We start from the raw sequence: 15524 nt of genomic DNA on the forward strand, positions 1-15524 counted from the left end.
GCCAGACGGCATAGATGGCTCCTGCTGGGTTCAGGACGGAGATTCAAAGCTGAAGCACGCCAGTGGTTCATGTATTGCAATCAGACTGATGTTTTAAAGCAAAGCTGAGGCACCGGAACATCCAAACAACCTATTAAGCATCTGTAATGTCTATGTCAGAAAACAACTTCCCTCTAACCCCATAAAATCTTGCCTATAACCCAGATTTTCAATTGACTGCTGTTCAGCTGCATGCTGCTTTTGGCAAAACTAAGCTGGCAGATGTGCTTCTTCACTCTACTCCTCCCTGCCCTCTGACTAAGTGCAGTGTTCCATGGGGCCCACAGATGGCACGTCAGCTCCAGGAAAGAAAGCAAGGGAGCACCTGGGAGATCTGAACAAGCATCCTGCTGTTTCCCCGCTTCTCCAGAGCTACAGCCTGCTGGCTGCGACCCAGGATACGCGGATTTTGCTCAGGATTTTGCTCCGTTACCATCCTGGGACTTGCTTTGTTCACCGTGTGCTTCTCCCCTTTTTCTCTGAAAAGTGGATGGGTTTGGACTTGAATCCTCTGTCTCTTGTTTGATTCGTCAATGTCAACCAGTGGGGCAAATGAGAAAGAGAAGAGTCTCAGCTAAGGTGCACAGAGTCTAAACCCCTTGCTGCTGGTCAGAGTCCAAATTTTTTCTCCCTCAGGAAGTGAAAAGGAGGAGGAGAGGGGTGGCTGGAAGGGAACAGGAAAGACAAGCTGGGTATGGAATGAACTGTTTACAACCAGGTATTCTGAGCAGAGTGTTTTACAACTGAGTGCTTTACTGCTGCCTCACTTTGTTGTTTTTGGTGGAGGTGTTTGGTTTTAGCTTTTTGGTTTTGCTTGTTCCCCTTATATGGCAGATAACTCAACTATTACAGCTGGCCTGTTTTCACTATTTATATTTTATTTATTGCTAGCTGAGGTTAATACAACTGCAAAATATGTAGCCAGGACTGGAAAATTTGGGGTGAGGATTTTTTTTTTTTAGTTAACTATCTTAACCTTGCCTGGTTTGGGGTGCATGGGAGCAGAAGGGGATGCACTCATGCAAACTGAAATGAGCCTGCCCATGAAGAGCCACCCACTCTTAAATCTTTATCCAGTAACAGGCAAAACAAATACATGATACATTCTGTTCGAAAGACTTCGTATTGTGTTCAGACAGCTTCTGCTTGTAAAACCAAAGCTGTTTAATTGATAAGTCATGTTTTGACACTTCATAGAATCATAGATTCAAGGTGTTGAAGTACTATAAAGTAATGAAGTTTTTGCCAGGGCTGAATATTGCTTTCCTTCAACCTAAGGCTGCAGGATCCAGTTCTGCTGGCTGTTAGATGCTTTAATACATTGAGTTCTGAGATTAAAATGTTTTGATTTACTACTATAAAATCCTTGGTTAAAAAAGCAAATACATTCTTCCCAGTTGAACGCAGAAAAGATTACCGATTCTGGTAGCAATTACATATACCAGCTATAGTATGTATGGCTATTCAGCAAGGGCTATCTATCTGCAACCAAAATCACAAATATAGGAGGACAATGCTGCAACTAGCCAAACGGCAGTTGACTGGTGTTGCATGGAAAAAGTTTTTAAAAGGCAAGCAAGGCAAACTGCTACCAACTAACCTGTGCCACTCACGATAGTGTGTATTTTAGTCCATGGTATCGGCCCTGCTCTTTCCACAAAACTACTGATTTCTCCACGGCAGCTGTACAGAATTGCTGATCCTAATTCTGTGCTGTGGGTTATGCAGACTGGCCTGTGCTGTTCCACATGAGGCCACGCTCCAAACAAGAAAGGGGTGACATATGAGTGCTATTACATTATCATGAACATAAAGTCTGCTTAAAAAAATACAAGAGAGTATTCAGCATACATTTCGAGAGATGACTGTTTCCTTGCTGATTGCTTTGGATAGTTGGACTTGGATATTTCCTTGTTTTCAACGTGGATAGAGGTGTACATGCCATTCAAAGCCTCAGTATTAGCCATCAGTTTGATGAGGATGCACAGATATCCTGTTTGCAGAAGTCTAAGATGCCTACAAACCAGAAGAAAGTATACACTTAAAGATGCCATCAGCTTAAAAAATAAAAAATTCTTCAGATACTATTCACTAAAACAGCAGAATAGAGCTAAAATTCCCCTTTTGAATTTCACTTCTTTCACAGAAGTCTAATTTACTGTGTAATCTTAATTTACTTCAATACAAATTTTCAGATCCCAAAACAGCTTTACCCTGGCTCACAGACAGTTTTCACTTTTTGTGACAGCTAAATGCATACTTCATACAGCTTTCAGTCAAAAATAATGAAAAGGCCATCCCTTAAGTTTATAAAGGTTTTGATCTTGAATTCCTTAATGCACTCTTTTCAAAAATGAAATTATTTAACTTATTTCTAGGTTAATTTAAGAATTAAATATAAAATTTCTTATCTTTTTCCCAAGTTTGGCATATCCAAATGAACATTATATTCCCTTCTTCCCAGAACTGATCTTTGGAATTGAAGGGACAAAATTCAGAGTGGGAGTAAACCAGTCCTACTTCAATAACCTCATATTTGCTCTAAAATGAATTGGTTATTCTGTTCCTGCAGAGCTTCAGTTTCAGTGCTGTCGGACAAGAGCTGTAAGAGGCTCTAAAGGAGCTCCAAACACTGCACTCCTTGGAAAATTGTTGCTAACAGGATGAAAGGCCAAGAGCTATGCATAGAAGGCTTCCTGCTTTGCATTTTTCTCTAGCTCAACATTCAGCACTTGACTGTACCTGCAGGTGTGCAATTAAACACTGATTCTGCCAGTTGAAAGAAAGACTCTCCAAGAATTTCCCTATAGCTCATGTGACTTGCATGAACAAGGTACTGAGTAGTATCTTTGAAAAGCAGATCACTTTCACCGTACTTCCACGACTGAAAGAGATGGAATTCAGAATCCAGTTTGCTTCCCAGAGATTCCTAAACAGAAAAGAAATAAGTTCCACAGCTTGGATCACAAATAGCAAGGTTAAGGTGGTGACCCTCAGTTTTATAGCGAGATCTAGCAGAAGAAAGGTTCCACTTTCACCCAGTACCGTCCTTACTCATATGAAACGATGCAGTCTTGCAGTGGCTTATTTCTCAGCAAAAGTATGACCACTGCAGAATAGCAATTGGTGTCAAAATGCCCCTTCAGCGAATCCAAATAATTATTTTCTCAATCTCCTATGCTCATTCTTAACTCTTTCACACTGGACCTGAAGGCACTTTATGTATTTAGTATATAAAGCTTTTGACCTTGAAGGGGTTTTCAGCAGTTGCACAAAACGAGTGATAACATGCTAACCTTTTCCCAATTATCTCTCTTACCTGGGACTTCATCAGAAAGTCATAGATTTTAGTGACAGTGACCGGTCGAGTCATGACTGCGCGGGGGGGAATGGGACCAAGGTTGCAGCCTGCCCACTCTGTGACTGCAGCACGTGTTCCATCGGGACACAAGAGTTCAAAGTCAATGGCGCTATAGCCTTTTGCCCAACCAGAGCTGTCCAGATCTGAAAAGAAGATTAAGTGAAAGCAAATGCTTTTAAAAAATGAAAGAGAAGACAGGGCAAATCTCATGCAAAATGTTAAAAATTGAGAGGAAGAAGTTTAGTTAATATGTTCAAAACAAATGCAGCACGTTCTGTGGTCATTTATTAGGAATGCATAAGGAACAGGGCAGTGCTTTCACTGAAGAACTGGTTGGTGAACTTAAACAGCTCCTATCAACTGAAAACTAGAGTAATATCAAGGTATACGAACGGCTCATCATGCCTCATCTTCATCTGTAATTGGATCGCTTTCTGAAAACCAGCAATTCAGCCTGCAGGTCCTTTGCTTCCCCAAACTGCTCATCACTGCTTGAATTCCTGTGGGTTTCCAGGCCCTTATACCTCCACTTGATTTTAGCGAGATTCCTCTCTTTGAAAAGTCTATTCTGTTACTGAAATTGCCTAAAATAGAATTTCAGTGTGCGTTATCAGGCTGAACAAAATGGGGGTTCACTTTCTCTTCAGCTCTGTGAAAAGGCAGCATATTTTGGCTGTTAGAGCAGTAGGCAAAATTTAAGAGTTTGAGGGGATTTAAGCTACTGTCACCAAAACCATTTTCACCAACAAAATCCAACGACTAGATTGTTGCAAAGATCAGTATTTCCCAGAGGAAATCAAACATTTCATAGTGAAGTAACAATGTTGTTTAGAAACTGTGAAAGACAAAATAATTTGCAGTATTTTTACCTATTAAGCTATTAGGACTGTTTATTCTGTAAATGCCTGTGAAACAACATAAGGAAGTTGCCACATCACAATGAAGCCACAGAACATCTCCCAGCACAAACAGCCCACAGCATCGCCCTTATCTGCCATTGTAATTCTCGAAACTCTGATTAAAAAAAAGGGTACATGCACTATGGCTGGGACAAGATTTGGTGGGAAGAGTCACCTGCTTTTTCAAGCTTTGAGATTTCAAAAAAACAGTGCGATCTTCAGGGATAATTACCACTCAACACACACCTTGATCTTTGCACTCAGTGATTCTTCCTCTCTCCTCTCTTAAACTGAACAGTATCTGAATTTTGACCTTTACTGGAACACCCACATGCAGGAAGGTTCTTGCAATTTTCCAGTCACAAACACAACTTCATAGACCAAGATTAAACCTGTAAAAGCTGATCCTCATGAGCAATGATCACCGTGTGGGAAGTAACTGACACTAATGAACATTCTCAAAGGAAAAGAGAATATCTGCATCTCACTCTGTATGTTCTGGAGTAAGTTAGAGTGTTCCAGGAAAGCTACATCTCCAAAGCTCCTTCCACTGGGATTCCCAACTAGGCACCTAGTGCAGGAAAAAAAAAACCAAAAAAATAAAAACCCAAGAAATTGTCAGACAGCCACTACATGATGACTGATGTTTGGATAGTCATTTGAAGCTAAAACAGGAGTAGCTGGAAGTATCGTAACCCCCTCGTCTGTAATTACTTGGTTATTATATCGAACAAGTTAGTGATGTCAGTATAGATCTTGGTGAATAGTGTCCACATATTTGATAAGACAATCCCTTCATCCCTTAAAGCAGCTCCCAAGCCAGAGTTGTGGCTCAATGTCCATGCAGCCTCACCTGGGCCTAGCCAGGAAACAGAACGTAATTCAACTAAATGCATTATATATATTCTGTAAGAGTGCTTTCACCTTTAACGCTCTACCTCTGCTTCAATTATTTTTTTAATATCTCCAGTCTACCTAACTACCTCCCATACCCTACACTTCTTCTTACCACATTGCCTCTGCTCTCTGACCTTCTAACTTCTTTCCACCCCTTCTCTTTAATGAGCCAGTACCAATGCTCTAGGCCTGACATGTTTGGAAGCATTGTCTTGCTCTGGAAATGGTTTCATGACTGTTTTAAATCACCAGTAAGCTGAATATCCCATAGCAACTGCAACCAAAACAAAATACTTGCTAGCAAAAGTCACTTAATGGTTCTGGCTATTGCTCTGCGCTCCTGACTCTGACAAAAGGCTTTACCTGAGTGCTCCCATACTGCCGTAGTAACGTTCGTTGTGACCTGCGACACATCTGCTGGATACTCGAGCCCCTTCCACCTCACTCTCTCCAATACAGACTTTGCACAGGTTTCCATCTGCTCCTGGCATGCAGCCCTTCCAAAAGTAGTTCTGATAAACTGAGTAGAGAAAAGTGAGGTGAGATCAGGGCAAGGTGTTCCAAAGCCTCTTCACACATGTGAAAAGGCAGGAGTGGAATTCCATCCTGTTAGCTAGCAAGAAGAGGGCTAAATAGCGTGAAGAATCACACCCAGTCAGATAGGAGGAAGAGCTGCTTCAACACCCTCTGAGACCACAGTCATCACTCACTAGTCAGATCCTTGTGGGCCCATCTCCACTTTATTCCCAGATTTGGGGCTTCAGATTTCCATGGTCTAGTCACCAGATAACCCAGAGCAGCCCTTACCAGAGTCAATGTCGCAGTTCTCAGTAGCATTCTCCAGAGCTCCCGCTGTGTATCTGGAAGGAAGTAACCATCCTTCAGGACTATACAGGTGACTGTGGCAGGATCGCCTTCCCCTAAGGTTGCGGATGTTAATCTGTTTGGCATTTTTCTTAGCCAGGGCAACAGCATAAACTGGTGGTAGTGCTGTAAAACCATGACAACAACCAGTTATACCAAGGCAATTAAGTATTCCAGATAGGCACAGCCTCTCTCTTCCCTCCTTATCTTGTCATGAGATCTTCAGTTACAGCAGAGGACCTGCATTCTTAACTTAGCCACAGAGCTCTTGTCCTAGCTGCCCAGCGTTATCTGTAAAGTTCCTGCTGAACATGCACAGCAATTTCTTCCCCAAACTAACATGCAAATACATTCCTACACAAATCCTAGAGGCAGCCTCGGGAAAATCTAAACCTTTTGCCTTCTCAAAGTTATCCTGTTACCTTTGCGCTGAAGGTGAACGAGTTTTCCTGTTTCCTCCATGCTCTTAGCAGCCTGGGCACAATCTCCTCCTGGAGAGGAGAGACAACCATAAAGGATCTTGTGACCGCTGTCATGCCTGTCACATGGCAGCACCCCACCAAAAACCTTGCAGTCCTCTTGAGCCATGTCAGCATCTCTGTCCCTTTTACAGAAGAGATAAAATAAGCAGCCAGACGAAATGCTACAGCCAGTTAGTGGAAGAGCTGGGAAGAGTATTTGGACATATGTATTGATTCCTGCTTCCATCACAAAATATCACAGACTGTGGAAACTTAACTATACTTTTAATGGCACTTTTTTGATTCCCTCCCATATGCTGAGGTCACGTGAGAACTTACCGTAACATTCTGCAGCTACAGGCACCAATCCACACCTCCCTGCAATGTAGACATGTGTTGCGTCCAGGGTGACTGCATCGGCCTCACTACTCTGCCAACAGCGTTAGAGAAAATAACAAAACCAGGATTTGCATGAAGTGTGTAACCAAGCAGCTGTACTTCCCCACAGGCTGCAAATTCCCCTGCATAAATTCCCTCTCATTCCTTCTGGTCCTTCTGGTGTACAAGCTGTTTTTCCTCTTGTTCAGCTTGGACAAGGACATACACACCCTGTGTGGTCTTATCATACCCTCTGACCAGAGCGAGTCTCCTACCTTGATCATTTCAATGCATTTGGTCATGGAAGTTGCTTGGACACAGACTAATGGGTCGGATTTGATGCTCAGTGCCCACTCCTCACATTTGCGCAGCTCAGCATCACTGATGCAGCACCAGCGCACAATGCTGTTGTCCAAAGAGCTCCCTGCATCACAAGGAAGGAGTACAGTGAGATCATGTCACCTGTGCACCAATCTGTTCTTTGCTAAGGGGATGTTTAGGTCTATGCAGATGTGTCTGATAGGGAGGAATAACACAGAAATTTTTCTTCCCTTTCCTTAGCTACAGTCCTCTGGAAGGCCTCTTACCTTCATGGCCAAGTCCTTTAAGGAGAGCTACATAATCCAGACCAAGGACATAGGCAATCTCTAGCTGCTCCTCAAGAAGCTGCAAGTGCTGAGTGGCATCCCGGAACAATAGGTTCTTTCCCCTGAAGGGTGCTGAAGTGAAGAGTTCAAACCTGGCTCTTTCCTTTCCTTTTCGCCCAAAGAGGCGCTAGAACAAGAGCAACAACTTTCATTGCAACAAATCTGCTCATCCTTCCAGCAACAGGCAGCCTCACCCCTCCCTCCATATCGATGGTTTGTAACACTGCACTCAGGATTCCATCAGGTATTGCAGTGAGCGGATGGTTCCAGTCCTAAAAGCATCATATGATTCAGTTTTTTGAGAATTTTTTTCCATCTTTGTTATTCCAATATATTGGGCTGTACTCAATGTGTCCTACCCTGGAAAGGCAACTGAGTATAGCTGAGTGAGAAACATTTGTGATAAAGATCAGTGCAGTAAAGGGGTTCAAAATATCTTGGGCTTTAGGCTGGGGAAGTACCACGGGCAAAGTGGCTCTGTGCAGCCTGATGGCACTGGAAGAGAAGAAAGCACTGAGAAGTGTCCTAGGAACAGTGCTGCAGAGCCACTGCTATGAGTGGGGAACACAACTAAGATATGTGTTAATAAATGTGTTGACAAAGACTTGTGAAGATCTCTCAATAAAGGAGAGACTTTGTACTACTGCTGTCTGGCAGAGTCTGCATGACAGGACAACCCAGCTCACTGGGCTGAATTATTCACTGTCTGATGGACTATCTTAAGGCCCAGATGCCTTCATAAATTCTTTAAATTTGCATTTAAATATGCATTTCAGGTTCAGCTTCAAATAGACTCCTGGATGTCAAGGTAACAGATACTATTTATATGTTAAGAAAAAGAGAGGAGCAAAGGTGAACCCTGCCTCAACCTATGCATCTCTGTCAGCTACATAAGAATTCACGCAAGTTCCAGGGCAGGATGAGCACCATTAGCCAGTTTCCAGTTTGAGTGTTGTGGCATCTTTACCTTCTTTATTTATTCCCAGCCTTCAACAGCAGAACTATTTAGATGGAAGTAAAACCTTCTTCCAGAAGCCAATGCAGGATCCTTCCCCAGAACAAACAATTTTTAGTCCTTTTTCACACTAACTCTAAATTTCTCAAGAAGAAAGGCAAACTGTGTGGTAACCTCCACACAGAGATGCATGAAAAGCTCGTGTCTGGAGATATACACTTTATAATATCCACTCACTTGGATCATAGTAAGAAATTTGTTGGTGATCTTCTGGAAGTTGTGGCGGGTGACGATGCCCCGGCCCGGCCCCTTGCCCAAGTTACAGGCGCTGTATTCGGTCAGCTCAGCCGTAGTCCCATCAGGGCATAAGAGTTCATATTCCTGTTGTTCTGACTCTAAAACAACAGGACACTCATAAATCTGTGAAGTGAGACCTGCCTTGGCAGCAGGCACAGACATAGAAGGTAAAACATTTTTCAGAGGAGGTTGCTCAAAGATCAAGTGAGCAGCACAGTGCACCAAGCACACTCAGGAAAGTTGTCTTTGGTATGATCTTCTCTTAACAAAGAGAGAGACCTCAGTCAGTGGCACTCCAAAATACTCTTTAAGCTCTAATGCTGTAAATACATTTGTTTAAAAATACTCACCTGCAAATACTACTGATAACCACCAAAAATTAGTTTAAAAATACAAAACAGATATACAGGAACTGCACATTCTAGCAGCTCAATACTCTGAATTTTCCAATGAATCTTGTAACTCAGGCAATGCAAATGCTGACAGATGCATCAGAGACTTTAGAGTAAAGAAATCACCTGCATAAAAACATCTGTCTGCTCCCATTCTAAGAATCTCCTGTGAGCGATTATTGCTCACTTACTCTTTCCTTTTCTATTTCCTTCTAACTTGTGTGGAGAGCCAAGAAATACCACTGAACTCCTTGCAGGGATTGAATTTTCCCTGGAAACAATAAAAATTCAGGCATATGTCCCAACCTCCCATGCAGGAAAGAGCACAGCCAGAGTTTAAAAAGAATCTGAGTTTTTAGGATTACCTGTGGCACTCATAATTGTTAGATGATCTAAAAAGGCCACATCTGCAACTCCATTCTTCAAGCACCTGCAGGAAGACAAATGCCATCCCATTAACATGTCACCTGGCTTTTTCTCCCTCACAAGTTCTTTCACCCCAAAGGTAAATTCAGTACCAGTGTCACAGGGCTCACCTGAAGGCTCCCTCAGAGTCATAGAAGGGTTCGTTACTGCTTGTCTCACAGAAATGGTTCTTGTCTCTGACATAGGATTTTTGTCCTTGGCACAGAGCACACAGTCGAGAAGCAGCAACACCAGCCCCAGGGATGCAACTTGCATTGAAATACTCACTGATTACTGTGGATGTAGGGGGAAGAAAAACAAAAAGAAAGAAAAGAAGTCATATGGGAAAAAAACAGAAGAAAGAAAAGGAGCCAAACCTATCATGGACATAACTAGGACTATGGTGCTAAAAAAAAAATATATTGGCAAATGCAGCTTCATTGTCTAAACTTCAAATCTGAAACATTTGCTGGAAACATCAAATTTTGCTTGGTTCAAACCAGCTTTGTGCTGGCTAAATATTGGAAAGATTTGTTCCCTGTTGCATACAGAACACAAAGATTTCCTATTTTGGTAACAATTCTACTGCTTTGAGATCACTAGAAAAGAACTGAAGAGAGCTGAGAGCCAGAATCAAAGACAATCCAAGGGGATATCTCATCTACAAAGTCCTTCTGTTTCCACATAGCTCAGTTCATTCTACATCTGCTTGCATTTCACCCACTTTTGCTGAGGGCAGAGACATGGTTCCTGTCACCCACCTTGGCTCAGAGGTTGTGCCTCATCCCAGGAAAGATCATTCCTTGCAAGGAGAAAGCCAAGTGGAATGTTCCAGCCTGATGTCCATCTGGCTCCATTGTGGCAGCTGCGCACACCTCGTAGCCTCCGGATATCCAGAGTTCCTCGTTTGGCAATGGCCACAGCAAATACACAATTTCCTGTGACAGGACAAAATATGTAACAGAAATAACTAAATCCCAATTCTGCAGCTTCCATCTGTGTACAGGAGTTCAACTACTTCTGTGAACATGGCTAAAGAAAAAAAAATCTTAGGCATATGAAACACAGGTACTCATGCCAGGAGCTTTACCAAATACTGGCCACCTGCACCTTGTCAAACTAAGCAATGCAAGAGACATGCAGAGCAAGAACGTAAAAATCTGGTGGAAAAGGCTTACAAGATCATCCAGCTCCATCACCCAATGCAATTGTTTCTCAAGAATTTTCAACATTTGCATCACACTGTTTAGGTATCGTAACGGAAAGAACTCCTATGTGTTAACCTCAGAACATATTATACTTACCACCAGAAACATCAATTCCACTATGATTTCATGGCTCTTCAGCCAAAACAAAATTCACTTCTGTTCTCATACCATCCCCTTATTAGTCTCTTCCTACATCCATCTGCTAACTTGGCTACCTTCTCAGATTCGTGTCCCACAAGTATTTACTACTGAATGCTTGTTTTTGGCTCAGACTTATTTATTCTTGTTTTATAAATCATTCACTGCAAAGGCTGTTCAGGTCTGCCAGGAATTAAGAGTAATCTTACCATAACAAGATTCCTCACCTTATATTCTTGTCTCTTTAGAGTGAGGAGAAAATTAATTCATGAGAGAAGCTAACATCTTAAAGAATCACCAGTAAATGTTTAGTTACATCAGTAAAGAGCATGATATAAGAATTAACACAGACGGAGTAAAACCCTTTGTATTGCCTACAAGATATAGAACACCAGTAGACCAGTGCTACAGGCAGAGGTAGATACCTACAACTTGTCATAGTGACAGTGCCACAGGCAGAAAGGCTACTAGATACAAAGCACCACTGGTATTTTATTCATCATCAGTAAGTATTTTAGAAACAATTGTTAGTGACCTCCATAGTCCTGTAATGAAAACATACAGACTTTATTTTCAAGACTTCTTGAGCTTTGCCTTTCACCGCACAGTAATTTATCAGCCAAATCAGAAGTACACCTTATTCTTTTGCTTTATGTACCCACCTTGATCATAGATCTCCTTTGCCACCACTGTCAAACCGTATAGCTTTACAGCAGAGTAAGCATCTCCGGCATCCAAGGAGGCAGCATCTGCTTTGTTCGCCTTAAAAACAACAGCAAAACCCTCAAAACAAGTGTCTTCACAGGGAAACAAAAAAACCCCACAGCTTCAAGAGCACAGTTTCTGCCTGAGAGGTAGTAACCAGTGCTTTCTATTAGCATTTGCTTTGGTTTCAATTGAACCCCTGCTACTAACCATAGCGAAATGTTAGCAATGAAGGCTGAGTTACCTTCAAAAAATACCTATTATTTTCCTGTAACATCCTTTCTCACCCTTCCTTTATGCCTTCCACTCCAAAACCACAATTCTGATGCCAACTGAAGAAAAACACAACCCCTGTTTCCTCCTGCTGCTCCCCCAAGACCCCAAATCTCTCTTGAGTTCTCCTGACTATAATATTTCCATGACCTGGAAAGTGGAACTGAAGTCTATTAACCAAGGTTGCAGGACTGAATGAAAACAAGAAATAAATTATTCCCCGAACCAACAAGAAAAGTTTTCTTTGTTTTGTTTTCCAGGTCAGATTTGCCATTGAAGGCAACTGGGACTGAAGGGAAATGGAAATTGGGTAGTTCGGTTTTGTCCATTTATTTCCAAGCAGCTTTTTACTTATTTCCTGGAGATTGCAAGGACATTAGCAGGGTAAAATAGTACATCTAGCAGAATGCTTCTGGGTTTTCATTCTTGCCTCTCAAGCTACCATGTACTTTGTCGTATAAGCAATACCATCATTTCAGTATCATTTTATTCTCCCATGGATTCTGTTTACCAGTTCCTTCTTCAAAAGAGGACTGAGACTCAAAAATAGTTTTAAAAATCTCTGTGAACTCACCCTGATTTTATCAATGCAGTCATATGTATTGTGGGCTCTGATGCAAGAAATCCTAGAAAACGAATTGGCAGTAGCAAGGGGCAGCACAGCCATAAGTGCTTTGGACAGTTCAGCACACTTTCTCTGCTCCAGGTCAGAAAGGGTGCACCATCGGAATTTCTTCCCTGTAGGATCAAAAAAAGAAGTCAAGATTTCTAGGATTTATTGAAAAAATCCTCAGTTTAAGACCTCATGGAAGAGGGCGTTTTTTTTAGTTTATTTAACTTCACAAGTATGTTGATTCCGCACACTCACATACCCTCATATTTAGAGGCACCCAAGAGAGATGCCCGAGCAGTCCAACCGCGATCACTTTTGCCCAACATGGAGGACAAGGAATGTTTGCTGGTGAATCTTTACTATGCTTCTTTGCTTTCTCTTGACTGTCAGTGACAAACTACTTTTTAGGTAGGTTTTTCAAGAATCAATTATTATTACACCATGATCTTTTGACTCAGAATCTTTCTTGCTTCACCCTCCACGAATCTTAGGCAAGGTTGCCACTCAGAAGGAGGAAACGAAGGCAAAGACATCTTTATGGCTGTGGTCTGTTTTCCTGTTGAGACAGCAGGAGGAGGAATGGCACTCACCATGTAGGGTAACCTTGTTACCATCTCCCTGTTATCAGCCTGCAGATTTTCTCCCAGCAAGCCAAGGGTGATGTGACCTTATCAGAGCATAGACCTTCTAATCTTGATGTAAACAATGCATTCCACAGGCTTTACCAGTTTTATTGCTGTCAATGTGTCCTTAGTTATCAATACAGGCCATTCTTTTAACCTTTGCTCTGCTGTTTCCTCTGGTGCTTTCACGCACAGGTGTTCCCATGCATAATTTAGCCATACCAATTTTATTATTTCTGTTACAAAGTTCTAAAGTTTCAGAACTAAGCCTGGAAAAGAATAAGAAACGTGGAGGGAGGATGCTGATAGGGGATCAAGTTGCTTTAGCTTTGTTGAATTTAGTCTTTAGAGAGGGGACTGTTGTTTTTTAAACAGACAGTAACTGGTATTCCAAGTCCCAGATGTCTCACAGCACTGAGCTATTAATACACGCTTTGTTAGAACAGCATTTCCCACTGAGTGCCATGCTTTGTTAGAGTAGTAGTTCCTTCCCATTTTCTTTCCAGACAAAGATTACCTGATTTTAAATATTAAGACCCACATCAGAACTCCAGGGTCAGAAAACTTAGGTAAGAGGAGAAGTATGAAAATTTTGAGTTGGAAGAAATTCACAACTAAATGCTGCTTTATAATAGAGTAAACCTAACCCCTCAATCTAGCAGGTGAGGATCTGGGACTATTTGAAATTATGATGGCAATTCTGTGACTTGGATCTTTCTTCTGGTTTTGAACAATGTACTATCTAAAGTGTTTCTTCAGTTACGACAAGTAACTTGCTGGATTTCCCTCAAGATAGAGAGGTCTACCTTCCACGACAACACCCACTATGAAAGATAGGAACTAGGGACAATTTGTTTATTGACAATAAAGGATCATGTACTATATTGAATAGAGTATTGAATAAACATTAACAACAAAATCCTCAAAATCTCACCTCTTCCAAGCAGGAAGTTAGTAAGAATTATCTTCATTAGTGGATGTCAAACAAATAGATTAAATAGCCTGCACAGGAATACTGCAGAACTGTAGTAGAACTGAACTATTCAGTTGCCAGATCTTTTTCCAGATGAAAACTAAGTAACCAATTAAAAAACCAAGCAAACAACAACAAAACCAGTGCCAGCATGCCAGCAGAAACAATGGGTTAGGAAGATGCAATTAGAAGCAGAGAAGGTGAAATCTCCTTTTCCAGGAGGAGTCGAGGGTTTAGTTGGTTTAAACTGACTATAAAGCTACACCTTAAGTGAGTCCAGACAAGTCAACAACATTTCCTCTTTCCCCTAAGGTTCCAATTATTCCATCTCAGATGTACCGTGACTTATTTTGTATTCCTCTTATTAAATGCCTTCTGCTCCAAAATACATCATCATATACATCTCAAGAAGATACTATACGTTATAGGAGGAAAAAAAAAGGATTATTATATATAAAAATAGTATGCAGTTATGTAACTTGAAAGAATCTTACATCGTGTAATGAAAACCAGGACTGACTGCATAGAAAACACTACAACATCTCTAACATTGACATTTCCAGATGTTTAAGCATTTGACTCTCTGGCCATCTAGTAATATTAAACATAAATATTTCCTGGAATAAATAATGGTTACAATGAAACATTGAAGCATTTCTTCAAGCATAGCATCAGACATCAGTACTCCACTTGTTTTGACGTTAATCCAGCACAATTCCAAAATGAACTTGTTTTAGAGGGGAGCAGACTGCAATACACCGATTCATTCCTGATAGCGTTAATGAGTATGCAGATCTCAGCTATTCAAAGGAAACAAACTTTCACTGGATTACTAAGAAACTGTGTATCAAGCTGCTTCAAAACTAACAGGGTCACCATCTGCCAATGATCAAACAGCAAAAGGAAATCACAGGGGTCTGGCTGCAACTTCTTTGCACAGAAGAAAAAACCAAGCACGTATTAGCGTTTGTATTCTGGTAACCCATCCAGAGATCACCTTTCTCTTTCCCTCTTGGCATCAGCCTTACCTGAAGACAGCAAAGTGAAGATGATCAGGACAATTAAAAGCACTGTCTTCATGATCACAGCAGTTCCGCAAGGATCCTCTCTCTACCCTGACGCTCTGCCGTCTCATACCAGGAATTCCACAGTGATGACCAAAGCTTCTGGAAGATAACAAAGGGTTTTAGGCATCAACAAGGATAAACCCAGATTTAAGAAAAAACCAAACTGTCAGAGGATGGTATATCCTTGTATGTGAAGGAGAAAAGGACAGAAAATATCCATGCATTTTCTGCTTTGTTACAGACATAGGAAGAAAGGTAAGCCTCTGCTTTTGAAATAAATTGTGCTTCGACTGTTTCAAAATGCACCAAAATGCCTTTTGGAGATAGGT

The 15524-nt window shown here is 41.5% G+C and overlaps 1 protein-coding gene across 1 annotated transcript; it reads right to left on the reverse strand.

Moving 5' to 3' along the window:
* Nucleotides 1-1687: 1687 nt before the first annotated feature.
* Nucleotides 1688-15233, reverse strand: LOC135995286 (melanotransferrin-like). Its single transcript, XM_065646489.1, has 17 exons — nucleotides 15157-15233; nucleotides 12494-12657; nucleotides 11604-11703; nucleotides 10357-10533; nucleotides 9727-9889; nucleotides 9556-9620; nucleotides 8739-8896; nucleotides 7487-7673; nucleotides 7175-7323; nucleotides 6861-6951; nucleotides 6483-6551; nucleotides 6004-6186; nucleotides 5560-5716; nucleotides 4788-4870; nucleotides 3359-3543; nucleotides 2782-2968; nucleotides 1688-2055 (listed from the first exon to the last, which is right to left on the reverse strand). The coding sequence occupies exons 1-17, from the start codon at nucleotides 15206-15208 to the stop codon at nucleotides 2006-2008; spliced, it is 2220 nt and encodes a 739-aa protein (XP_065502561.1). The 5' UTR covers nucleotides 15209-15233; the 3' UTR covers nucleotides 1688-2005.
* Nucleotides 15234-15524: the final 291 nt, after the last annotated feature.

This window comes from Caloenas nicobarica, chromosome 16, assembly GCF_036013445.1.
Source record: "Caloenas nicobarica isolate bCalNic1 chromosome 16, bCalNic1.hap1, whole genome shotgun sequence".
In the NCBI taxonomy this organism is placed as follows: Eukaryota; Metazoa; Chordata; class Aves; order Columbiformes; family Columbidae; genus Caloenas; species Caloenas nicobarica.